This window comes from Microcaecilia unicolor, chromosome 4 (assembly GCF_901765095.1).
Source record: "Microcaecilia unicolor chromosome 4, aMicUni1.1, whole genome shotgun sequence".
Lineage (NCBI taxonomy): Eukaryota > Metazoa > Chordata > Amphibia > Gymnophiona > Siphonopidae > Microcaecilia > Microcaecilia unicolor.
In genome coordinates, this window is record NC_044034.1 from 236,907,664 (window position 1) to 236,933,365 (window position 25,702).

The 25,702-nt window shown below is 44.5% G+C and overlaps 1 protein-coding gene across 1 annotated transcript in view; it reads right to left on the reverse strand.

Annotated features, from left to right (window-relative positions):
• Window positions 1-25,702, reverse strand: part of PCCA (propionyl-CoA carboxylase subunit alpha) — a 1,085,625-nt gene that overhangs the window by 320,182 nt on the left and 739,741 nt on the right. The window contains 1 exon segment of the mRNA XM_030201346.1: window positions 11,121-11,223. Coding sequence (XP_030057206.1) covers window positions 11,121-11,223 — 103 coding nt within the window.

The window sequence follows — 25,702 nt, forward strand, 5'->3', positions numbered from 1 at the left end:
CACCATGCAGCGGCTTACATTGCTTTGCTTAGCACTTTTGGACATCTCAGGTGGCAACCTACTGGATAGCATATGGTTTAGTCCTGTTCCCGTGGTCTATAATCCTTCTAGAAAACTCTGAACTAGAAAACACCCTAACTTTAACGGCAGATATTTACTAGACAACGCCAATGTATACCTTCAGAATACTACTACAATTACAGGCCAGAACCAAATGTCCAAAACAAGCTATAGACAATCCACACTTCATCATTGATGGCCTAAAAAATTCGCTCTCTTCTGAACTTAATCAAACAAGTCTCCTTCTTGGAACACAAGTCTGAACCCACTCCTGTCCCTGCCATTTATATCAACGCCAGGTCTGTGGAGAACAAGACTCATACTCAGGGATCTTCTAGAATCTTCAGATCTGGGCTGTTTATCTCAGAAACATGGCTCATAGAAGTCAACAGTCCAATATTGCCCCTTTTATACCCTCCTGGTTATAATATTCTTCATTCTGCATGATAGGGTAAAAAAGACAGTAGACAAACTTATTTTTAAGAATTATTTCCATATTTCTTCAGTCAGTCCAGGGGGTTTCCCTGAACTGGAATACATGCTGTGAAAATTCCGTGACAATTCAAATGACGCAAGTCAAATAGCCGTACTCCTCATTTACAGTCCGCCAGGAGCTTGGTCCAGGGCAGAACCTTTACTTTTAGAGATTACTTCCTTTGCCATGTCCCAATTTTCTAGGATTATCTTCCTGGGAGATTAAAATCTAACTTGGAGAGTGATGTAGACATCAACGTCCAACAACCTCAAATCATTCCTGAAAGACTGTGAGCTATTTTTTTCTGAGGGTGCAACTCATGAATAAGACCATATGTTAGATTTTATGACTTCCTATCCTACTGGCTTGATTAGCTCATTTAAATGGAAACTGGTACCATGGTCCAATTACTTCCAACTTACAAGCCTCTCAATCTCATATCCACCAGAGGTAAAATCAATGAGGTAAGTTTCTGGTCTGAACTTAGAGATTTCCTAACCCCCTGGACTCCTCTGAGATTATAAGATGAAGGCTGTGCTGGACAAAATTGCTCCAGTTATCACTAAAAAGTTCAACACAACCAGAAAAGCTTCATGGTTTTCAGAAGAATTAGCCATCCTGAAATGGGAATTTCGACACCTTACAAAGCAATGGAGAAAGATCAAAGATACTACTGATAAGTCCAAATGGAAGTCTGCCTTATGGTGCTATAAAAAGAAGGTTGCTGATTCCAAATGACAGTACTATAGCAGCCTAATAGGTCAAGACATTCTTGACAAATACAAAAACTTTTGTCCTTAGTTAAAAGCCTAACTTCAATTAATGCCGGTGACAATACGCATCAAGTATGTCCATCCGCCCAAAAACTAGCTGATCATTTTGCCAATAAGATCATTCAAATTAGAACTGAACTATCTAAATCTACTCCAACTGTGGAAAATAGTCCAATCCGTGGTTCAGCTTCAAGCACCGGTGATTATCCAATCCAGGGACACAAGGCTGACCAAAACTGGGAATTTTTTCAGCCTCTGACACTTGAAGATGTAAGATCGCTGTTGTTGAAATGTTCATGAGCCCACTGCTCCCTGGATCATTGCTCAAAATCCTTGCTCCTATCCATTACTATTGAGGCAGTTCATTGGTTACTAGACAGTCTCAATGAGCTGTTAAAATCTCTCTTACTTTAGAAATGGGCAAAATTGTTCTCACTCTGCTGTTGAAGGGATCTGGACTAGACATAACATCTGCAGATTACTGTCCAGTGGCTAGATACCCCTTTTTACTAAAATATTAGCAACCTACATTAGTAAACAATTCTCCTTATATCTGGAAAGATTTTCTATTTTACATCAGTCATAATATGGCTTCAGACCGGCACATATTATAGAATTCTTGCTGCTAGTTTTAACTACATATATCAAATATCATCTATTCAAGGGAGATCAAGTAATACTTCTCCAATTTGATATCTTGGTGGTGTTTGCATCGTGAACACCTGGATCAGTTAGGAATAACAGGTACTGTTCTCAAATGGTTCCGCAAATTCCTTCCAAACCGAAGCTATTCTGTTAAGCAAAATAATCAACTTTCCAACTATTGGTCTCCTAACTGGAGTCCCTCAGGGATCCCTGCTCTCTCCTGTCCAATTTGTCATCCCTTGGTTCAATACATCTGGGTCTTACCGAGCTACTACTGTCCTATGCTGATGCCATCCTGCTTCTTCTACCAGCGAATTCTTCAAATAAAGACCCAATTCAGTCTGTAACGACTGGCATGAATGCTGTTAGTACTTGGGCCCTGACCAATAAACTGAAATTGAAAGTGCAGAAAGCCAAGGTCCTGTGGTTTCGGAATCAGGGAGTTGTGCACCCATCTTCAATATCTTTGTCTAATGGTCAAAAATTTGCAGTTTGCAGTGGAGTCTGAAACCAGAGTGCTAGGGGTCATGCTGACTCCTCCCTCACTTTCTCCTTCCATATTAACCAGCAATGGAAGAAAACTATTCAAAAGGAGACAGCTATGTCTAGTCAGATCATTCTTTGACCAAAAACCCTTTGCACTGTTAGTTCAAATATTAGTCCTATCACACCTGGATGACTTTAATGTCTTATTTCTTGGTATTAAGTGTCAATATCAGAAAAAATTGCAAATCATACAGAACACAATTACCAGACTAATATTCAAATTGAATAGATAAATTAAGCTTTTTATCTTATCAAACTGCTATGGCTTCCCATATCAGAAATAATCAGGTTTAAAGCTTATTGTTTAGTTTTTCAAATCTTACAGGTTTCAGTATCTAAATTGCTATCTAGGGCTGCTTCATTATGTTTGGCCCAGTCTAACAGACTGAAAGAACAACTGATGCTAGCGACACCATTTCATATGCCAATCAATATCAGAAGATCTTGGGCTCTCTATTCCCTGTAATTGGTTATATTATGGAACTTTTTACCTATTAAAAACAAAAAAGGAGGTAAAACCCTCACGAAACCGTGGGATATAAAACAAAAAGTGAGGAGAATGGATGAGGATACCAACAATAATATATTTATTCACTTGAAAAATAAAAAATTAAAAGATGACAATGTACAGGGTCATTTTTATGTACATTGTCATCTTTTAATTTTTTATTTTTCAAGTGAATAAATATATTATTGTTGGTATCCTCATCCATTCTCCTCACTTTTTGTTTTATATCCCACTTTTTACCTATTGCCATCAGAGCAGATCTTTGGCTCTCTATTCCCTCTACTTGGAGTTACGTTATGGAACGCTTTACCTATTATACAAAACACAAAATACAAAGGGTTCTCTCATAAATAGTAAGCAAATGTGGCGCAAACGTAGGAGCGTGATCAAGACTCAGAAGAGCACCTCACCTTTAGATCTTCACTGTGCCAGGTTCAAACATGAATTTGAAACATTACTTTGTTTTGTCCTGCAGCAGATCAGTGCCACCAGAAGAGGAAGTGATAGACGCCAGATCCTTCTACAGAAGGAACAGCAGTGGATCTTCAGACTAGGGACCTTAATCCCAGATGGTTTAAACTCTAAAATTAGAATGGAGCCATTTCCTATAAAATGCATTTTCTCAGCTAAGTACAGCATGACCTAACGCTAATGTCTTTATGGTACGAGCCAGCTATGAAGAGTTTTTTAAGGTTTTTATTTTAAGGCTTTCTTTCATTGGTTGCTCCGATAAGAGCGTGTGACATCACCTTAAGCTTTATAAAGGGTTGCCATTTTCAAGAAGTTGTCTCTGCAGCCTCCATCGGCTTGTTTGAATGGAATTTAAATAAGCAAAGAAGAGTGGAGGATTCTTCTGGCCTGTGATCCTGATACAGTTATTTGAAATGCTGGCCACCGTTGATCAAGGTAGGTTCGAATAGATTGTCTGAAGGAAGATAAGAGACCCGGCAGCAAAAGCTAAGTTCTGTGAATTGATTTTAGGTTGCATTTATTCAGCGGGCTGTTTTTGTAAATGAAAGGAGGTTTTTGACAATGATGAAGTCCTGCTCCTGCAACACTGTATTGTACATCTAGGAGCTTCTCAAGGCTTTTCCTCCTTGAACACTCTCCACGTTTGCTTACTATTTATAAGAGAACCCTTTGTATTTTGTATGACTTGTTGATTGGGTATCTCCTCCTCTAATTATTATTTAGTTTACTCTTTACTTATTGCCATCAGAGCAGATAAGAGGCTAAAACCTTTCTCTTCCCAAAGACTGTTTCATAACAATCCATTATGTTCCCTTGTATCATTTATTAAACGTTCCTATAATGTTCTTTTGTCTCAAACATACACAACAGTTTCTGCTTTTGTTACACCTAGAATGTAAACTACACTGAACCCTGGAAAGGGGATATTAGTGGTATTCAAGAATTGATTTGTTTTATTCTCTGTAATTCCCTATTTTTGAACTTAGAAAGCAGCCTTTGTATCCAAAAAAATGTAAATGAAACACTGTGGCTATAATAAAACTCTTAGGGTCCTGTTTACTAAGTGGCACTGTAGGCGCTCTAACTTTTTAGCACGCTAAAAATTAGTGCACACTATATTCCTATGGGTGTCTGTAGTGTTAGCACGTGCTAAAAGGAGTGTGCGCCTACAGAGCGGTTTAATAAACTGGGCCCTAAATACTGTGTTATTTTATGGTGATTAAGGTTGAACATTTCAGTGGTAAAGCAGACAAAAACATAAAAAGAAAAGAAATGCAATGAAGTAGTATTTCCTGATATAATGGGAATTCCCATGCAGCTAAAGCAGTAATGCTTCCAGAAGATAAAAGGTGATTAGGCTACATTAATTCTTGCCACAAAGAAAACATTTATCATCATCAAAGACTTAATTAAAATTTTTTTTAAACTGTTTTATGTCATCAGAATTTTGAATGTTCCATTCGCTTTACCCTTGTGCTTTTTACTGTAAAAAAACAAAAAAAAGCTGTAGTATATTAAAGACAAAGAGCATCTTTTAGACTTATCAATTACTGAGGCATAAGCTCAGTTAGTCTATAATGTACTACCGGTTTCTTTGTCATTCTTATTGCTCCAGACCAGTGTTGAAAAAGTGCAGAGAAGGGCGACGAAAATGATAACAGGGAAGGGACAACTTCCCGATGAAGAAAGGCTAAAGCGGCTAGGGCTCTTCAGCTTGGAGAAAAGGCGGCTGAGGGGAGATATGATAGAGGTCTATAAAATAATGAGTGGTGTTGAACGGGTAGATGTGAAGCGTCTGTTTACGCTTTCCAAAAATACTAGGACTAGGGGGGCATGCGATGAAGCTACAATGTAGTAAATTTAAAATGAATCGGAGAAAATACTTCTTCACTCAACGTGTAATTAAACTCTGGAATTCGTTGCCAGAGAATATGGTAAAGACAGTTAGCTTAGCGGAGTTTAAAAAAGGTTTAGACGGCTTCCTAAAGAAAAAGTCCACAGACCATTATTAAATGGACTTGGGGAGAATCCACTATTTCTGGGATTAGCAGTATAGAATGTTTTGTACTTTTTTTTTGGATCTTGCCAGGTATTTGTGACCTGGATTGGCCACTGTTGAAAACAGGATGCTGGGCTTGATGGACCTTTCATCTTTCCCAGTATGGCAATACTTAGGTACTTATGTTTAAAGTACTAGGCCAAACTACAGTAAAAGTAAAAAAGTTAATGCCTAATATAATACATCTTGAGTAAAATGTAAAAGTATTGCAACTGCATTGAATACATCTATTGTTAATGGTTTTATCCCAACAACTTTATTGTTCTACAATTTAATCCACTTTCTTTTTTAATAAATTTTGAAAATGACAGTCACTCATGCAGATGTACTTGTGAGTCATTATTAAACTAGCACAACTAAACAAGCATTCAACAATTGAACTGGCAGGATATGGAGTGTTCAGGTTGCAGTATTAAAGACGTCTTCTGACTGGGTCTATGGGTATAGATCAAGGGAAGCGATCTAAAAAACTTGGCTTCTTTATAGTAAAGCATGCTTTATCATCAACATTGTTATTCTCTGAGGACAAGCAGGCCACATTCTCACATGTGGTTGACGTTATCCACCATCACCCGGTGTGGAACACGTGGAGGGGCATTTTTGAAAGGGACGTCTAAGTTTTGATTTTGATATCCTTGCAAAACGTCCCAATCCAGGGGCAAGGAAACCCGTATTTTCAAAGCAAGATGGACGTCCATCTTTCGTTTCGAAATACCATCAGGAATGTCCAAATCCTTAAATTTGATCATCCCTAGATTTGGTCATCCCTAGACATGGACGTTTCCGATTTTTGGCGATAATCGAAACCAAAGACGTCCATCTCAGAAACGACCAAATGCAAGCCATTTGGTCGTGGGAGAAGCCAGCATTTGTAGTGCACTGGTCCTCCTGACATGCTAGGACAACAACTGGGCACCCTAGGGGGCACTGCAGTGGACTTCCTAAATTGCTCCCAGGTACATAGCTCATTTACCTTGTGTGCTGAGACCCCCAAAAAACCCCAACTGTACACCACTACCATAGCCCTTACGGGTGTAGGGGGGGGCACCGAGATGTGGGTTCAGTGGGTTTCTGGTGAGTTTTGGAGGGCTCGCTGTTTCCTCCACAAACGTAACAGGTGGGGGGGGGGGGGTGGGGCTGGGTCCACCCATCTGAAGTGCATTGCACCCACTAAAACTACTCCAGGGACCTGCATACTGCTGTCATGGACCTGAGTATGACATCTGAGGTTGGCACAAAATATTTTTAATGATGTTTTTTGAGGGTGGCAGGGGGTTAGTGACCACGGGGGGAGTAACGGGAGGTCATACCCGATTCTCTCCGGTGGTCATCTGGTCATTTCGGGCACCTTTTTGTGCCTTATTCGTAAGAAAAACAGGTCCGGGTGAAAACGTCCAAGTGCTCGTCAGGGACGTGCTTTTTTTCCCATTATGGGTCAAGGACGTCCAAGTGTTAGGCACGCCCAAGTCCCGCCTTCGCTATGCATCCAACACGCTCCCTTGAACTTTGGTCATCCCTGCAACGCAGTGCAGTTGGGGATGTCCAAAATTGGCTTTCGATTATACAGATTTGGACAACCCTGGGAGAAGGACGTCCATCTTCCGACTTGTGTCGAAAGATGGGCGTCCTTCTCTTTCGAAAATAAGCCTGATAATAGCGTATTACAGCTTTAGAACAGCGCACGCAGCGTTCTCACCATGCAAATGGCGGCAGATAAAGACCTGAATGGTCTACACTCTATCCAGTCTGCCCAACAGTCACATTTATTCTCAATTCTAGATCAAATCAACAATGAGTGTGATATATACCTGATCAAAGTCTTTCTTTGTTGTTTCTGAGAAATAGACTGTAGAAGTCTGCCTGGCTCTGTCATTATATTCCAACTCCTGGAGTTGCCGTAAAAGCCTATCTGAATTTGCCTTGTCATTTGTGGGACAAGCCTGCCCAGTACTGTCCTCACATTCCAAACTGCTGGAACTTCTGTCAAAGACCTCTCTAGCCCATCCTAAATCAGATTGCTATATATGGCACTCAGATCATACAAGCCAGTCCAACACCGGCCTTAGTTGATACAGCTAGAGTTGCCATCTAAGCCCCATTTGATATGAGAACACGTATGCAGCCCTTTAAGTTGTTTTTTTATACCATTCATTTTTCTAATAAGAGATCCTCTGTATTCATCCCATGCCATTTTGAATTCCGCCACAGTTTTTTTTCTCCACCACCACCATCCTCAGGAAGGCATTCCAAGCATCAACCACCCTCTCCATGAAAAAAAAAATGTTCTGACATTACTCCTGAGTCTACCGCCCCACGACTTCAATTCATGTCCTCTAGTTTTACCATTTTCCCGTCTCTGGAAAATATCTATATTAATAAGTATTTAAACATCTGTATCATATCTCCCCTGTCCCCCCTCTCCTCTAGAGTATACATATTCAGGTCTTCCAATCTCTTCTCATGTCTTTTGGCACAATCCCCATATCATTTTTGTCACCTTCCTCTGGACCACTTCAAATCTTCTTATATCTTTAGCAAGATATGGCCTCCAAAACTGAATACAATAGTGGGGGCCTCACTGAAGACTTGTACAGGGACATCAGCACCTCCTTTCTTCTACTGGTTACACCTCTCTCTATACAACCTAGCATCCTTCTGGCTACAGCCACCACCTTGTCACACTGTTTTGTTGCCTTCAGATCCTCAGATACTATCACCCAAAGGTCCCTCTTCCTGCCTGTGCATATCAGCCTCTCACTCTGCACTTCTTTGCATTGAATTTTAATTGCCAAACATTAGACCATTCCTCTAATTTCTGCAGATCCTTTATATCATGTTTTCAACTCCCTCCGGGGTGTCCACTCTGTTACAAATCTTGGTATTATCCACAAAAGGCAAACCTTGCCTTCCAACCCTTTGGTAATGTCTCTCACTAATACATTGAACAGAATTGGCCTCAGCAACTATCCTTCAGACACTCCACTACTCCCTTTCCTTCCTCCAAGTGAATTCCATTAACCACCACACTCTGGCGTATGTCTGTCAACCATTTTCTAATCTAGTTCACCACTTTGGGTCCTAACTTCAGCCTGCCCAGTTTATTCAAGAGATTCCTATGAGGAACTGTGTCAAAGGCTTTGCTGAAATCTGCTGTTGTCTGAATAATATAGAGCTTCAATGTTTTATATAGCTGAACCAAAACTTAGTGATCTTATAGAAGGTGATAAAGTATTTCAAAGAAATATAGAATCATCTAAAAAGATTTTGAAGACTTTATTGTTTCAGCATGCATTGTGAAAAATGAGTAATTGCCAAAGCTTGAACATAATGTTCCTGATAAACTGAAACATACCAAAATTACAAATGTTTAGCTACCGATTGTTGGCTAGTTATGCACAATGTCAATGTTTGTTATATATGTTATATGTTTTTACTCTTCTGTGCATGTTTGATTGTAATCCATCAAGGATATTAGATTGTACAGAATATACATTTTTGAATAAAATAAAATTTGTGTGTTGTTGCTCTTCCTACACTCTAGAATAATCTGCCATTTCCCCTCAGGATTAAACCCTCATACCAAAAATTCAAAACCCATCCTAAATCCCATTTCTTCTCTCAAGCTTCTCCACAATTGTGATCTGAGCACCCTGGTTCAAGGCTGATAGCATAGTTCCTCTTATTCTCCCTATTTCATTGTCATCCGATTATTTGTTCTGAGATGGTAGCCCTTTCTCCCCCAGTTTACTTCTGTTTTTTGCCTGTTTGTCCATTTCACATCTACGTTTTGCTGTTGGTAAAGTTATTTCCCATTATAGCGGCTTTGCAAACCACTTAGATATTTTCTTATTAAAATAAACTGAACCTAAAACTGACTAAGCTAAGGGATGCTTTAGCTGGCCACTGCTACTGCTGACATCAGTGAGCTCGCCATTCTTCTCATGCTGCAGTTAGTATTTGCACTGATGTGCATAATCGATTAGCTTTATTATTCAGTTTTATCCCGGAATACATATAGGCAGTCTCTCTGTCGCCCTTCCTTCTCATCCACTATCACCTCATCTCTCTCTCTTCCCCCCCCCCCCAAATCACCACAGCCGTGTCTCTCTCTTTCTTCCCACCCCCCGTCCAGCTTAGACCCTCTCTCTCTTCCTGTCCTCCACCCATCCAGCATGATCTTGTCGACTGTTCCCTCTAAGGTAAGTGGGAGTCCTCCAGCTGCATTGCTGCCAGTGGGAGGATGGTGCTTCAATATTCTATTTTCAGTCGCTAGGGACATGCAGGTTCCCTGGACTCCTGCAGAGCTTGCTTGTCCCTCACTATTGAAAATGTGATAAATAGCACCCCCCACTGGCAGGACAGTAGGTGGAGGACTCCTGCTCACCTTAGAGGGGACAGTGATCATGTCCCTCCTCCCTCTATCACTATCTCTCTCCTCCCCAAACAACATTGCCCCTTATTTCTCTCTTACCCCTCCCCTCCTGCTCATACTCTTGCTGCCATCCTGGGTTGGCAGTAGCAGCAATGGCGCCATTTCCCTCCATGGCCAGCTCTGCCAATTCTGCCTCTCTAATGCAGGAAATTTATATCAGAGGGGTGGGGCCAGCAAAGCTAGAGCAGTGGTGCACACGGGGAAATGGTTTTGTGCATATTTCTGCTACTGTTGACTTAGAGAGAGGCACTGGGCCTAGCAACAGGGACAGCAAAAGAGAAGGGAAGGACATAATTGGGGCTGGGAAAACTTAGCCTCCACAACTCCCAAGCCTCTTATATGGGGTACCTATGCCTGTACAAAACACATGGTAGATAAAAATAAACTATGTCAGTCATTATTCAAAGTGTGTGTTTTGGCATGTCCTAGAAAAAGCAAGAAGGTTTGCTAGGAGCAACTTTCAAGGAAATAGGCTGTTCGGGCTAAATTAATCTGACCTTTGAGAATGGCTGCCCATCAGCAATGAGAAATGATGTAATTATAGCACATGCTGAGAATGGAGAATGTGGGGAGTGGCATGATGAAGATGATCTTAATTTAAGTGGGCTACCTCTTCCAAAAAACAAGGTTGATGGCAGCAGTATTCCTATTTGCACAATGACAGATCTTTTTTTCATCACTGTGGCAGGACCAATGAGTAATTAAGTCATGGAACAATTCAGCATATTAAGCATTACATGGTGTTTGCAACACTGTATTGATTATAAACTGACTTGATATAGTGTTGCCTTATCTGTAGTAACTGTTTCCAGTAGACCTAATTAAACTGAGCACCTTGTTTATTTATGTTTTCTATTAGTAAACTAGAATGGACTGGTAAGTATTTATACATTATTAAAACAATGGAAACTACTTTCTTTAGACATTTCATTTGTGGCTTAGAAGGATCATAACATTTTGATGCCATCTTTATTTGGGGTGGGGGGAGACAGATGTCAGTGACAAAAATGGAGGGGGGGCAGTTTTGCATCAAACTGTGTGATGTCATTTATGGATGACCCCTTACTTAAAACAGCAGTAGCCAGTACAGAAGAAAAAGGATAAAGTTGTGATAATGTTTACTGATTTACTAGGAATCAAACCCAACTTACAGAGAATATTGATCCAGTATTTGAGACGGTAATGGAATGATCTTTACCATCCAGCTGTGCTGACAGTTCCCAGTTCTTTATACTTGGTTTAACTATAGGAACCCTAAAAACAATCAGAAAAAAAAACAAAATATTTCATCAATTTTAAACTTCCACTAAATGAGGATTTTATTACTGCAGATGCTGTAGGTCTGATATTCAAAAGCACTTATCTATATACTGGCAGTCATTCTACTGTCCCTATTTACCTGAATTCTTACACATTAATCAGTAACATTATGCTGAACCTCTTACTCTGTTAATAGTGATGCCTTTGTAAAGCGAATGCTACATACCTGTAGAAGGTATTCTCCGAGGACAGCAGGCTGATTGTTCTCACAAATGGGGTGACGTCCACGGCAGCCCCTCCGATAGGAGATCTTCCTAGCAACAGAGTTTGCTAGTTCTCGCGCGCGCCCACGATACGCGCATGCGTGGCTGTCTTCCCGCCCGAAATCGCTCGTGTTCGCTAGTCCCGTACACCAGGCAAAAACAAGAGAAGGGAAGACACAACTCCAAAGGGGAGGCGGGCGGGTAGGTGAGAACAATCAGCCTGCTGTCCTCGGAGAATACCTTCTACAGGTATGTAGCATTCGCTTTCTCTGAGGACAAGCAGGCTGCTTGTTCTCACAAATGGGGTATCCCTAGCCCCCAGGCTCACTCAAAACAACAAACATTGGTCAATTGGGCCTCGCAACGACGAGGACATATCTGAGATTGACCTAAACTTTTCCAACTAACTGAGAGTGCAGCCTGGAACAGAATAAAAATGGGCCTAGGGAGGTGGAGTTGGATTCTAAACCCCAAACAGATTCTGCAGCACCGACTGCCCGAACCGACTGTCGCGTTGGGAATCCTGCTGAAGGCAGTAGTGAGATGTGAATGTGTGGACAGATGACCACGTCACAGCCTTGCAAATCTCTTCAATAGTGGCTGACTTCAAGTGGGCCACTGACGCCGCCATGACTCGAACACTATGAGCCGTGACATGACCCTCAAGAGTCAGCCCAGCCTGGGCATAAGTGAAGGAAATGCAATCTGCTAGCCAATTGGATATGGTGCGTTTCCCGACAGCCACTCCCCTCCTGTTGGGATCAAAAGAAAAAGTTGGGCGGACTGTCTGTGTGGGCTTGTCCGCTCCAGATAGAAGGCCAATGCTCGCTTGCAGTCCAATGTGTGCAGTTGACGTTCAGCAGGGCGGATATGAGGACGGGGAAAAAATGTTGGCAAGACAATTGACTGGTTCAGATGGAACTCTGACACCACCTTCGGCAAGAACTTAGGGTGAGTGCGGAGGACTACCCTGTTAAGATGAAATTTGGAATAAGGAGCATGAGCCACCAAGGCTTGAAGCTCACCGACTCTGCGAGCTGAAGTAACTGCCACCAAGAAAATGACCTTCCAGGTCAAGTACTTCAGATGACAGGAGTCCAGCGGCTCAAAAGGAGGTTTCATCAGCTGGGTGAGAACGACATTGAGATCCCATGACACTGTAGGAGGTTTGAGTGGGGGCTTTGACAAAAGCAAACCTCTCATGAAGCGAACTACTAAAGGCTGTCCAGAGATCGGCTTACCTTCCACATGGTATTGGTATGCACTAATCGCACTAAGATGAACCCTTACAGAGTTGGTTTTAAGACCAGACTCCGATAAATGTAGAAGGTATTCAAGCAGGGTCTGTGTAGGACAAGAACGAGGATCTAAGGCCTTGCCATCACACCACATAGCAAACCGTCGCCAGAGGAAAAAATAACTCCTCTTGGTAGAATCTTTCCTGGAAGCAAGCAAGACTCGGGAGACACCCTCAGAGAGACCCAAGGAGGCAAAATCTACGCTCTCAACATCCAGGCCATGAGGGCCAGAGACCGGAGGTTGGGATGGAGAAGCGCCCCCTCGTTCTGCGTGATGAGGGCTGGAAAGCAGTCTAATCTCCACGGTTCTTCGGAAGACAACTCCAGAAGAAGAGGGAACCAGATCTGACGAGGCCAAAAAGGAGCAATCAAAATCATGGTTCCCTTGTCTTGCTTGAGTTTCAGCAAAGTCCTCCCTATAAGAGGAATGGGGGATATGCATACAGGAGGCCTTCCCCCCAAAACAGAAGGAAAGCATCCGACGCCAGTCTGCCATGGGCCTGCAGCCTGGAACAGAACTGAGGGACCTTGTGATTGGTCTGAGTGGCAAAGAGGTCCACCAAGGGAGTGCCCCACACTTGGAAGATCTCGCGAACCACTCTGGAACTGAGCGACCACTCGTGTGGTTGCATGATCCTGCTCAATCTGTCGGCCAGACTGTTTACGCCTGCCAGATATGTGGCCTGGAGCCACATGCCGAACCAGCCTGCCCAATGCCACATGCTGACGGCTTCCCGACACAGGGGGCGAGATCCGGTGTCCCCCTGCTTGTTGATGTAATACATAGCAACCTGGTTGTCTGTCTGAATTTGGATAATTTGATGGGACAGCCGATCCCTGAAAGCCTTCAGAGCATTCCAGACCGCTCGCAACTCCAGGAGGTTGATCTGTAGACCTTGTTCCTGGACGGACCAAGTCCCCTGGGTGTGGAGCCCATCGACATGCGCTCCCCACCCCAGGAGTGACGCGTCCGTGGTCAGCACCTTTTGCGGCTGACGAATCTGGAAGGGACGTCCCAGGGTCAAATTGGATCGAATTGTCCACCAAAGAAGGGAGAGGAGAAACCTCGTGGACAAGCGGACCACGTCCTCTAGGCTCCTAGCAGCCTGGCACCACTGGGAGGCTAGGGTCCATTGAGCTGATCTCATAAAAAGGCGGGCCATGGGAGTCACGTGAACCGTGGAGGCCATGTGGCCGAGCAATCTCAACATCTGCCGAGCTGTGATCTGCTGAGACGCCCGCACCGAGGAGACAAGGGTCAGCAGATTGTTGGCCCTGGCCTCTGGAAGGTAGGCACAGGCCGTCTGAGAATCCAGCAGAGCTCCTATGAATTCGAGTTTCTGAACTGGAAGAAGGTGGGACTTTGGATAATTTATCACAAACCCTAGCAGCTCCAGGAGTCGAATAGTCACCTGCATGGACTGCTGAGCTCCTGCCTCGGAGGTGTTCTTTACTAGCCAATCGTCGAGGTAAGGGAACACATGCACTCCCAGCCTGCGTAGAGAAGCCGCTACTACAGCTAGGCATTTGGTGAACACTCTGGGTGCGGAGGCGAGCCCAAAGGGTAGCACACAGTACTGAAAATGCCGTGTTCCCAGACGAAATCGAAGATGCTGCCTGTGAGCTGGCAGAATCGGGATGTGCGTATAGGCATCCTTTAAGTCCAGAGAGCATAGCCAATCGTCCTGTTGAATCATGGGAAGAAGGGTGCCCGGAGAAAGCATCCTGAACTTTTCTCGGACCAGATATTTGTTCAGGGCCCTTAAGTCTAGGATGGGATGCATCCTCCCTGTTTTCTTTTCCACAAGGAAGTACCTGGAATAGAATCCCAGCCCCTCTTGCCCCGGTGGCACGGGCTCGACCACATTGGCGCTGAGAAGGGCGGAGAGTTCCTCTGCAAGTACCTGCCTGTGCTGGAAGCTGAAGGACTGAGCTCCCGGTGGGCAATTTGGAGGTCAAATTGAGAGAGTACCCTAGCCGGACTGTTTGGAGAACCCACTGATCGGAGGTTACAAGAGGCCACCTTTGGTGAAAAAATGTTAACCTCCCCTCGACCGGTAGGCCATCCGGCACAGACATTGGAACGTCGGCTATGCTCTGCAGGAGCCTGTCAAAAGCCCGCCCCTGACTTTTGCTGAGGAGCCGCAGGGGCCTGAGGCGCGCGCTGCTGACGAGAGCGAGCGCGCTGGGGTTTAGCCTGAGCAGCAGGCTGGCGGGAAGGAGGATTGTACCTACGCTTACCGGAACAATAGGGAACCGTCCTCCTTCCCCCATAAAAATGTCTACCCGAAGAGGTAGAGGCTGAAGGCGGCCGGCGGGAGAACTTGTCGAAAGCGGTATCCCGCTGGTGGAGCTGTTCAACCACCTGTTCGACCTTGTCCCCAAAAACATTGTCCCCCCCCAGCAAGGGGCATCCGCAATCCGCTGCTGGATTCGATTTTCCAGGTCGGAGGCGCGCAGCCATGAGAGCCTGTGCATCACCACACCCTGCGCAGCGGCCCTGGATGCAACATCAAAAGAGTCAAAGACCCCCCCCTGGCCAGGAATTTCCTACACGCCTTCAGCTGCCTGACCACCTGCTGAAAGGGCTTGGCCTGCTCAGAAGGGCGCTTGTCCACCAAGTCCGCCAACTGCCGCACATGGTTCCGCATGTGTATGCTCGTGTAGAGTTGGTAGGACTGGATTTTGGCGATGAGCATTGCAGAATGGTAGGTCTTCCACCCAAAGGAGTCCAAGGTTCTAGAGTCTTTGCCCGGGGGCGCCAAAGCATACTCTCTAGAACTCTTGGCCTTCTTGAGGGCCAGATCCACCACATCAGAGTCGTGTGGCAACTGAGTCCGCATCAACTCCGGGTCCCCATGGATCCGATAATGAGATTCGATCTTCTTGGGGATGTGGGGCGTAGTTAAGGGTTTCGCCCAGTTCGCCAGCAATGTCTTCTTGAAGACATGATGCATGAGTACTGTGGACGATTCCTTAGGTGGCGAAGGATAGTCCAAGAGCTCCAGCATCTCAGCTCTCGGCTCATCCTCCGTGACCACGGGAAAGGGAATTGCCGTAGACATTTCCCGGACAAAGGTCGCGAAAGAGAGACTCTCCGGAGAAGAAAGCTGTCTTTCAGGCAAGGGAGTAGGATCAGAAGGAAGACTGTCAGACTCCTCGTCAGAGAAATATCCGACGCCTTCCTCTGCTTCCCACGAGGCCTCCTCATTAGTGTCGGACACCAGCTGGTGGACTTCGGTCCGAAGCTGCGCCCGCCTCGACTCCGTGGAAACACGGCCACGGTGGGAGCGTCGAGAAGAGGACTCCCGTAGCGGAGATGATGGAGCTCCCTCCATAGACGTCGTCGGGGAGCCCTCCTGGGAGGCGGCCGGCTCCGGCACCGCAAGTGGTACCGGGGCGGGCGTCCTCACCGCAGACGAGGGCCCAGCCGTCGCCTCACTCGACGGCACCGGCGGCGCAAGCACCCCCGGTACCGGAGGAGAAGGGCGAAACAGCTCCTCCAGGATCCCCGAAAGGACGGCCCTGAGGCTCTCGTTCAGAGAGGCTGTGGAGAAAGGCGGTGGGGCCGGTACTGGCGACGAGCTGCGAATCTGTTCCGGGGATGGAGGCGGTACCGGGCTGTCCACAGGGGAACGCATCGACACCTCCTGAATGGAGGGTGAGCGGTCCTCCCGATGTTGACGCTTGGGTGCCGGCGGTACCGGCGACCCAGAGCTCTCGGTACCACGCTTGGAGGGTGACTGATGCCGGTGCTTCTTTGCCTTAGCACGACGAACGGCCTTGGTACCCCCCGGTACCGAAGAGGAAGACGTCGAATCCAAACGTTTCCTCGGGTTCGGGTCCAAAGAGGGTTGATCCCGGGGGGGGGGGGGGGCTGTACCGTGGGAGCCCTTCGAGACAGGCGAAGACCTGCTCATGGGCTCACCGCCACCAGCAGAGGAATGGACAGCCCTCACCTGCACTCCAGACATCGAAGCACCCTCCGACAACATCCTCACAAGAAACGATCCCGGTCTCGCAGCTGCACCAGACGATGACTTCGATACCGAAGGCCACGATGTCGATACCGATGAGCGCGGTCCCGAAGTCGATGATGGGCACGGTACCGAAGGCTCCGATGCCGAGGACCGCGGAACTGAGGATGTCGACGCGCCGGATGAAGTCCCGAACAAACTGTTCCACTGGGCTAATCTCGCCGCCTGAGTTCTCCTCTTCAAAAGAAGACAGAGCTTAGAGGCCTGAGGACGGTGCCCAGCCCCCAGACACTGAAGACAAGAAGCGTGCCTATCAGTGAGAGAGATCATCCGGCCGCACTGGGTGCACGGTTTGAAGCCGCTGGAAGGCTTCAATGACATGGGCGGAAAAATCATGCCGGCAAAATCGAAATCCGCGATGGTGAAAAAAGGGCACCAAAAACTCACCAAAAAACTAACGGGCAGCGAAAAAAGCCGCACTCGACCACGAAAGAAAACTTACGGGCCAACACTAGAAATAGAGGTAAAGTTTAAAAGAGAAAAAAAGACCACGAATCGCGAGGGATCTCCTAGGGGCGCGGAGCGACCGAAAATACAGCCGTCCCGAGCAGCGGAAAAAAGGAGACTAGCGAACACGAGCGATTTCGGGTGGGAAGACGGGCGCGCGCGAGAACTAGCAAACTCTGTTGCTAGGAAGATCTCCGATCGGAGGGGCTGCCGTGGATGTCACCCCATTTGTGAGAACAAGCAGCCTGCTTGTCCTCGGAGAACATAATGTAAGCCACATTGAGCCTGCAAATAGGTGGGAAAATGTGGGGTACATATGCAGAAAATAAATAAATATGGATAAGTGCCCTATTTATGAATTATCAGTGGTACTAATGAATTTTCAGCAGCACTATTTGGATAAATGCCCATTTGTGAATTTTCAGTGGCACTATACAGATAATACCACTGAGAATTCTAACAGACTACTATGGCACTATAGTACCAGGCAGGAGTGAAGATGCAGTGTGGACATTCCGCTCGTGTCTACAGATAGCTGGTGATATTCAGCCATTATAAGTAGAGCTATATGGATTATGGCCAAATATTGCCAGTCATCTATACAGCTGTGGAATTAGCTGCTATATACAGTATTTAGTACAGCAGCTTTGTCAGATAGAGCACTAAATATATGTAAAATATTTAAATGCTGTAGTTGGAGTCTGAATATTGACAATTGTTTTTGAACACCCATGAAATCAAAAGGACTCTAGGCGTAGCTTCAATTGCATAAAACAATGCATTGCTCCATGATTGATATGGGAAACAACACTATTTGATAAACTTATGGCACCTAAAGGGATAGCTTCTTCTATTTATAAGTTTTTTTCAGACTCTGGCCAGAAAGGGCTGTGTTGGAATGCAAAAGATATGGTAACATAAATTGCAAGACACATTATCAGATCATCAGTGACAACTTTTTTGGTTGCATGGTCTAAGTTCCTCTATCCTGCTTATTTTCGAAAGAGAAAAACGCCTATAGTGCGACCTAAATCGGGAGATAGACGTTTATCTCGCAAAGGCGCCCAAATCGGTATAATCAAAAGCCAATTTTGGGCGTTTCCAACTGCACTCCATCGCGGAAACGAATAAAGTTGATGGGGCGTGTCGCAGGCGTGGAGGAGGCGGAACTGGGGCGTGGTTATCAGCCGAGGAGAGATGGGCGTCTTTAGCTGATTATTGGAAAAAAAAGTCGTTTTTACCGCGATTTTGGGTCACTTTTTTGGACCCCTTTTTTTCACGAACAAATCCCAAAAAAGTGCTCCAACTGCCCAGATGACCACTGGAGGGAATGGGAGATAACCTCCCCGGACTCCCCCAGTGGTCACTAACCCCCTCCCACCAAAAAAACCCCACTTTACAAACTTTTTTTCCAGCCTGTATGCCAGCCTCAAATGCCGTACCCACCTCCATGACAGCAGAATGTGTTCGATCCTGTCACAACCTTTCCCTGGGTCAGATGTGGCTCTCGGGTGCAGTACAGGGTCACATCAGCATTGCATTGTGGTGGGTGTAGGGTATTGGGCTCTGTGATTTCATTAGCTTGTGTTATAGTCTCACGATGTTGGTAGTTGGTAGGCTCTGCTCCCATGGTGCTTTTCCCCCTGCCTACTGGGTCAGAGTGTGCCCTGTTGTGTTTCCTGTTGTAGTCCATGCGGTAGTGGCCATGGAGGGGCATAATCGAACGGCGCTGGCCAAATCAATGGGCGGCCATCTTCGGGGCCGGCTCCGCGAAGGGGCAGCGCCAAGCGTATTTTCGAAATGCGCTTGAAGCCGGCCAAATCATTCGCCAGGATTAGATGAGATGTCCAACTCCAATTTTCAGCCATAATGGAAACCGGAGCCGGCCATCTCAAATCCGGCGAAATGTAAGGCATTTGGGCGTGGGAGGAGCCAGCATTTCTAGTGCACTGGCCCCCCTAACATGTCAGGACACCAACCGGGCACCCTAGGGGGCACTTAAAAAAATTAATAAAAAAAACACAGTTAGCTTCCAGGTGCATAGCACCCTTCCCTTGTGGGCTGAGCCCCCCAAATCCCCCCCCCAAAACCCACTGCCCACAACTCTACACTATTACCATAGCCCTAAGGGGTGAAGGGGAACACCTTCATGTGGGTACAGTGGGTTATGGGGGACTCCCATTTACCAACACAAGTGTAATAGGTGGGGGGGGGGGGGTGGGCCTGGGCCCACCTGCTTCAAGTGCACTACACCCACTACAAACTGCTCCAGGGACCTGCATATTGCTGTCAGGAAGCTGGGTATGACATTTGAGGCTGGCATACAGGCTGGCAAAAAATGTCTGATTTTTTTTGTGTGTGTGTGTGGGAGGGGGGTGGTGACCACTGGGGGAGTAAGGGGAGGTGATCCCCGCTTCCCTCCGGTGGTCATCTCGTCAGTTGGGGCACTTTTTGGGGACTTGAACCTAAAAAAAAAAAGGGTCCAAATAGAACGGACCAAATTCTCCTGATAGCTGGCTTTCTTTTTTCCATTATCGGGCGAAGCTGGCCATCTCAACGCACGCCACGTCCATGTCCCGCCTTCGCTACCATGCCGACACGCCCCCTTTCAACTTTCGCCGGTCCCACGACGGAACGCAGTTGAAGCCGCCCAAAATCGGTTTTCGATTATGCTGATTTGGGCGATCGCCGTCCATCTCCCGATTTGTGTCGGAAGGTGGGCGGCGATCATTTTCGAAAATCAGCTGGATGGGCTCCTTCATATTCAATGCATGCTAATTGGTAATTCTACTTTGTAAAAGGAGCCCTATGTCTACTGTATAATAAGAGGAGTTTTTGGACTTGTTCAAAATTGTTTAATATTTTCTACAAATTGTTACTCTTATTTCTTAATAAAAGAACTTAGAGCAAAAGAAAGGACTCAATGAAAAATTATAAAAATGGTCATGTATTGACAACATTCATTCTTAGAAAAATGATGGTTTATCAAAATTCCTTCTGTCCTAAATATTTTAGAATCTTAACTTACAACAATTTACTGTCAAGTGTAGACATCTGTTTTTCAAGTATTTAAAAATAATGACAAATACTTCTGTAGGTTGACCATACGTTGTGTTATTCATTAAGGGGCCATTTTACTAAGCCATGCTAGTGATTCCCGGCACAGCAAATGCAACAAAGCCCAGTTTAACAATTGGCTAGAACAGTGTTTCCGAAGTCCAGTCCTGGAGCACCCCTTGCCAGTCAGGTTTCCAGGATATCCACAATGAATATGCATGATCTTGATTTGCATACACTGCCTCCATTATATTTAAATCTCTTTCATGCACATTAGGATACTCCAGGACCAGACTTGAGAAACAGTGGGCTAGAAGACAGAAAGTGGATAGATCTGTGTCAATCTGGAATCAGACTCGGTTATGGAACAGAGATGGTCCTCGTATTCCTGTTAGACAATCTTCATAGCAATTATGACAGGGGATTTGCCTTGATGTGAGTACTGTTGAACTTCTTTGGACACTGTGAACCACAACTATCATGACTAGTTCAGCTGGAAGGAAGAGGTATCAGTGGTAGAGTACTTCCCTAGTTCAGATCCTATCTGTTAAATAGAAAACAGTTAATACTGTTCGGCATTACCTCGACACCACCTTGGGCACTGAACTGTCAACTATTTTGTTTCATTTCTACCTGAAACCACTAGCAGAGCTGATTTGGTTGATGGACACTCAGTTCTACATTTGTGTGGATAACGTACAGTTACCAGTTTTCTCTCTAAGCTGTACGTGAGTCCTCCACCTACATTGCTGCCAGTTTTTTATTTTATTTATTTTTGTGTGTTTGTGTGTGGGGGGGTGGGGGAGAGATGCCTTTTCAGTATCATATTTTCAATAGCGAGGGACAGGCAAATTCTATAGGACTCCAGCAGACTTGCCTGTCTGTAGCAGGAATATGGTAGGAGAACTCCTGCACAGCTTAGAGGGAACATTGGCAGTTACTGATACCCGTTGAACCAGACTTACCTACAGCCCAGAATAAACTGCCTATCTAATGGCAATTCAAGAATGGTTTTACTTGGATTCAAACAAAGCTTGTTGAATCTAAGTAAAACAGAGCTCCAGTGGGTCTCTAATGTAAGTGGTCATATACCCAACATCAAAATCTCTTTAGGGAACCATGAACTCCCCTTAAATCACAGGTCACAAACCTTAGTGTACAGCTGGACTCAACACTTAAGCTGATCTCCCAAATCCATGCAACCTTCAGGAGCACCTGTGACAACTATGTTGTCCCTTGCCATACATTGAGAAGACATGTCTTATCATAGTGGTTCATGCCATGATACTATCGACTGGATTGCTGCAATGCTGTCTGCATTGTTGTGACTTCAAAAGGCTTGCACCAGCTACAGTTGATTCAGAATGCAACAGCACGACTGATAGAAGGTTGTAAGCAACATTTTTATTTATTTTTATTTGTTACATTTGTACCCCACATTTTCCCACCTATTTGCAGGCTCAATGTGGCTTACATAGTACCGTAGGCGTTTGCCAAGAACGGTAGAGAAACAAATACAAGGTGATATTGTGGTCGAATAAAGGGTTCATTTTTTTCAGGCATAAGGGGATCAGAGAGAGGGAAGGTTAAATAGTGTCCATTACGATCGCTGGATTTGCTGCGTTGCAGGGCGTTGGCATCTATGTTGGGTCAATAGTGTATGCCCTTTTAAATAGGTAAGTTTTTAGTGATTTCCTGAAGTTTAGATGGTTGTAGATTGTTTTCACTCTTTTTGGCAGTGCGTTCCATAGTTTTGTACCTAAATAGGAGAAGCTGGATGCATAGGTTGTTTTGTATTTGAGACCTTTGCAGCATGGATAATGGAGGTTTAGTTATGTTCAAGATAATCCGGAACTGTTCCTCTTTGGCAGGTCTATGAGGTCAATCATGGATCCTGGGACTACGCCGTAGATAATTTTGTGGATCAGGGTACAGATTTTGAAGGTAATGCGTTCCTTAATAGGGACCCAGTGCAGTTTTTCTCGGAGGGGTCTGGCACTTTCGAATCGGGTCTTACCGAATATCAGTCTGGCTGCTGTATTCTGGGCTGTCTGGAGTTTCTTTGTGAGTTGATCTTTGCATCCCGCGTAGATTCCGTTACAGTAATCTGCATGGCTTAATACCATTGATTGTATTAATTTACAAAATGTTTCTTTCAGGAAGAAGGGTTTTAGGCGTTTAAGTTTCCACATTGAATGGAACATTTTCTTTGTTGTGGAGTTTACTTGGTTTTCAAGAGTAAGGTTGCAGTTGATTATGACGCTGAGTATTTTTAAGTTGTCTGAGATAGGGAGGGTATGGTCTGGGGTGTTTATTTTCTGCATTTATATCCCACATTTTCCCACCTATTTGCAGGCTCAATGTGGCTTACAATATAATACAACTACAATCATATTGATGGAAAAGAAAATCAGAGTACATATAACAGATAAGGTGTATAGGAATTTTGTGGCAATTTTATGGTTGTGGGGGTGAGCTTATTGTATTGAGTTAAGACAAGGCTGTGTGTTTTTTCAGAGTTCAATTTCAGTTGGAAAGAATTTGCCCATGAGACCATGGTGTTCAAGCCAAGCTTGATTTCATTGGTAATTTCTGCCAAATCGTGTTTGAAGGGAATATAGACTGTAACGTCGTCTGCATAAATGAATGGGTTGAGGCCTAGGTTGGATAAGGTTTTGACCAGTGGTATCATCATTATATTGAAGAGTATTGGTGATAATGGCGAACCTTGACGTACTCCGCAGTCAGCTTTCCATGGAGGCGATATGTTTGAATTTGATTTTACTTGATATGTTCTGGTGGTTAGGAAACCTTTGATTCACTTAAGTACATGTCCACCAATCCCAACGTGATCTAGTAGTTTTAGTAGTATGTTGTGTTTTACCATATCAAAAGCGCTCGACATGTCAAATTGGAGGAGGAGGATGTTTTTACCTGTGGCTATTTCCCGCTTGAATTTGGCCAGAAGAGTGACTAGTACGGTTTCAGTGCTGTGAAGGGGGCAGAATTCTGATTGTGATTCATGTAATAATGTGAACGTGTCCAGATATTCAGTGAGCTGTTTGGTAACTAGGCTTTCCATCAGTTTGACTACTAGTGGGATGGATGCAACTGGGCGGTAGTTGGTGAGATCATTTGTTTTTTTCTTGGTGTCTTTTGGTATAGGGGTGAGTAGGATGTTACCGTAATTCTCAGGGAATAAACCTTTTTGTAACATGTAATTTATATAGGAAGTGAGGTCCGCTAAGAAACAGTCGGGTGCGGATTTAAGTAGATGGCTGGAGCAGATGTCCAGTTTACAGTGGGTATTGGAGAACCTATAAGTTGCCTGTGTGACTGATTCAATGGTGAGGAGAGCAAATTTTGTCCAGGTACGGTCTCTGCTGGGTATTCGCCAAAGGTTGGGTCCATTCCATTGATTAAGTTATCGAGGTCGGTAGTGTGCTGAGGGCATGCGTTGCGTAATTTTATAATTTTTTTGTTTTAGAATTTAGCAAGTTTGTCTGCGGATGGAATGTCTATGTTGCTTGTGGTGACTGGAGTGGTGTCTAGTACTTTGTTTACGATTTGGAATAGTTTCTTCAGGTCTTTGTAGTCCGCTCCTATTTTTGTTTTGTAGTAGGATCTTTTGGTTGTCTTATTGCATATTTGTATTTTCTTTGAATTTGCTTCCATGCATTTAGGGATTTCTTCGTCTTTCACTTTTTTCCATGCTCGTTCCTGGATTGTGTTTTGAGATTTTTTAGTTCGTTATTGAACCAAGATATTGTGATTAGTCTTCTTGAGGTTCTTGCTCTTAAGGGTGCAATGTCATCTAGTACGCTTCTGCATCTTTCGTTTCATTCGGAGATGTAATGCATGGTGTCTGTTGGTGCTGACCAGTCATCATATATCTGTTGCCAGAACACTTTTGGGTCTATTTGGCCTCTTGTGTTGTAGGTTGTGGGTTCTTGTGTACGATATGATCCCTTTTTCCGCCAGTTTAATGATAGATTTAATTTGTAGTGATCGGTCCAAGGTGTTTCTATTTGATATCTGTTAATATTAGGTTGTGGTCTGTGGACAGCTTGTATGAGAAAAGGTCTAGTGTGTGTCCTTTGGTGTGGGTAGCTTGTGTGTATGGCCATGTGAGATCCCATAGGTGGAAGAATTGCGTTCATTCTCATGCACTGGTAGAATTTGGGTCTTCTAGGTGAAGGTTTATGTCACCTAATATTAGTAACACAAGTACTTGAGATGAAGTCCATGAAGTTAGACTGGCTTTCGTTCCAGTTACCGGGTGGTCTGTAAAATAGAACACAGTTCAGTTGGTCAAGTAGGGATTTGTTGTGGATTCTAATTGAAGCAATTTCAAGTTGGGTTGTTAGGGACTCTGCAGTGGTTTCAGTGGTGAAATTGGAAAGGTAGATTAATGCTATGCCTCCACCTCGCTTTTCCTTTCTGGTCCAGGGACTGATTTTGTAATCTGGAGGGCATAAATCAAGGATGATGGGGTCCTTTTGATCGTGGATCCAGATTTCGCTGATGAAGGTTAGGTCGAGATTTTCTGACTTGATCCAGTCTGTTATAATTGATGTTTTGTTAACTACTGATCTAGCATTAATGTAACCCACTTGAATATTTTGGTATGGGACTTTGGTGATTGAAGATGTGTGGATTTTTAATAGTTGTCATTCATTAGTTGATGTGTGTATGTTTTGACCTTTTTTACTGTTTTGTTGATTTTGATGGTTGTCAGTTTGGCGAAGTATGGGATGTCATGATCACATCACCCTATTTTTGCAAAATTTGCACTTGTTACCAGTACAATATAAAGCAAAATTTAAACATCTCTGATCTTCAAGGCCTTTAAAGGATATAGGCTCAAGTATTCGAAGAACATGATCCTCTATGCACTCCTAGGTCACTAAGGCCATCCCAAGGAGTATCCCTGGCGATGCTCTCTTGAAAAGAAATCACACAATGTGACACCTACCAATAAGCGTTCTCCAGAAGAGCCCTCACACTCTAAAGTGCACTTCCAGAAAGGCTTCACTTAATACAAAATCATCTCTACTTTAGAAAGCAGGTAAAAGTCCAGCTCTTCTCCAAAGCCTTTGATGGAAGAAGCAACTAACTAGATAGCCACATACGAAAGTACCATCACTGGCCGCACTTACAGTAGCAGGACTTGCTTATGAAATACATATTTTATGATTCTATGTGCAATTTTTCCTTAAGTTAATTACACCTGCCTTCTGTCTAAACTCTAGAGATAGACAGCCCCCAAATTTTTGTTTTGTTTCCCATGTGGTTTATTGCATTATTGCTTTGCTTTGTTTCTTCTACCCTCATTTTCAATTCAGAGGCAATGTCAGTAACATAATATAGT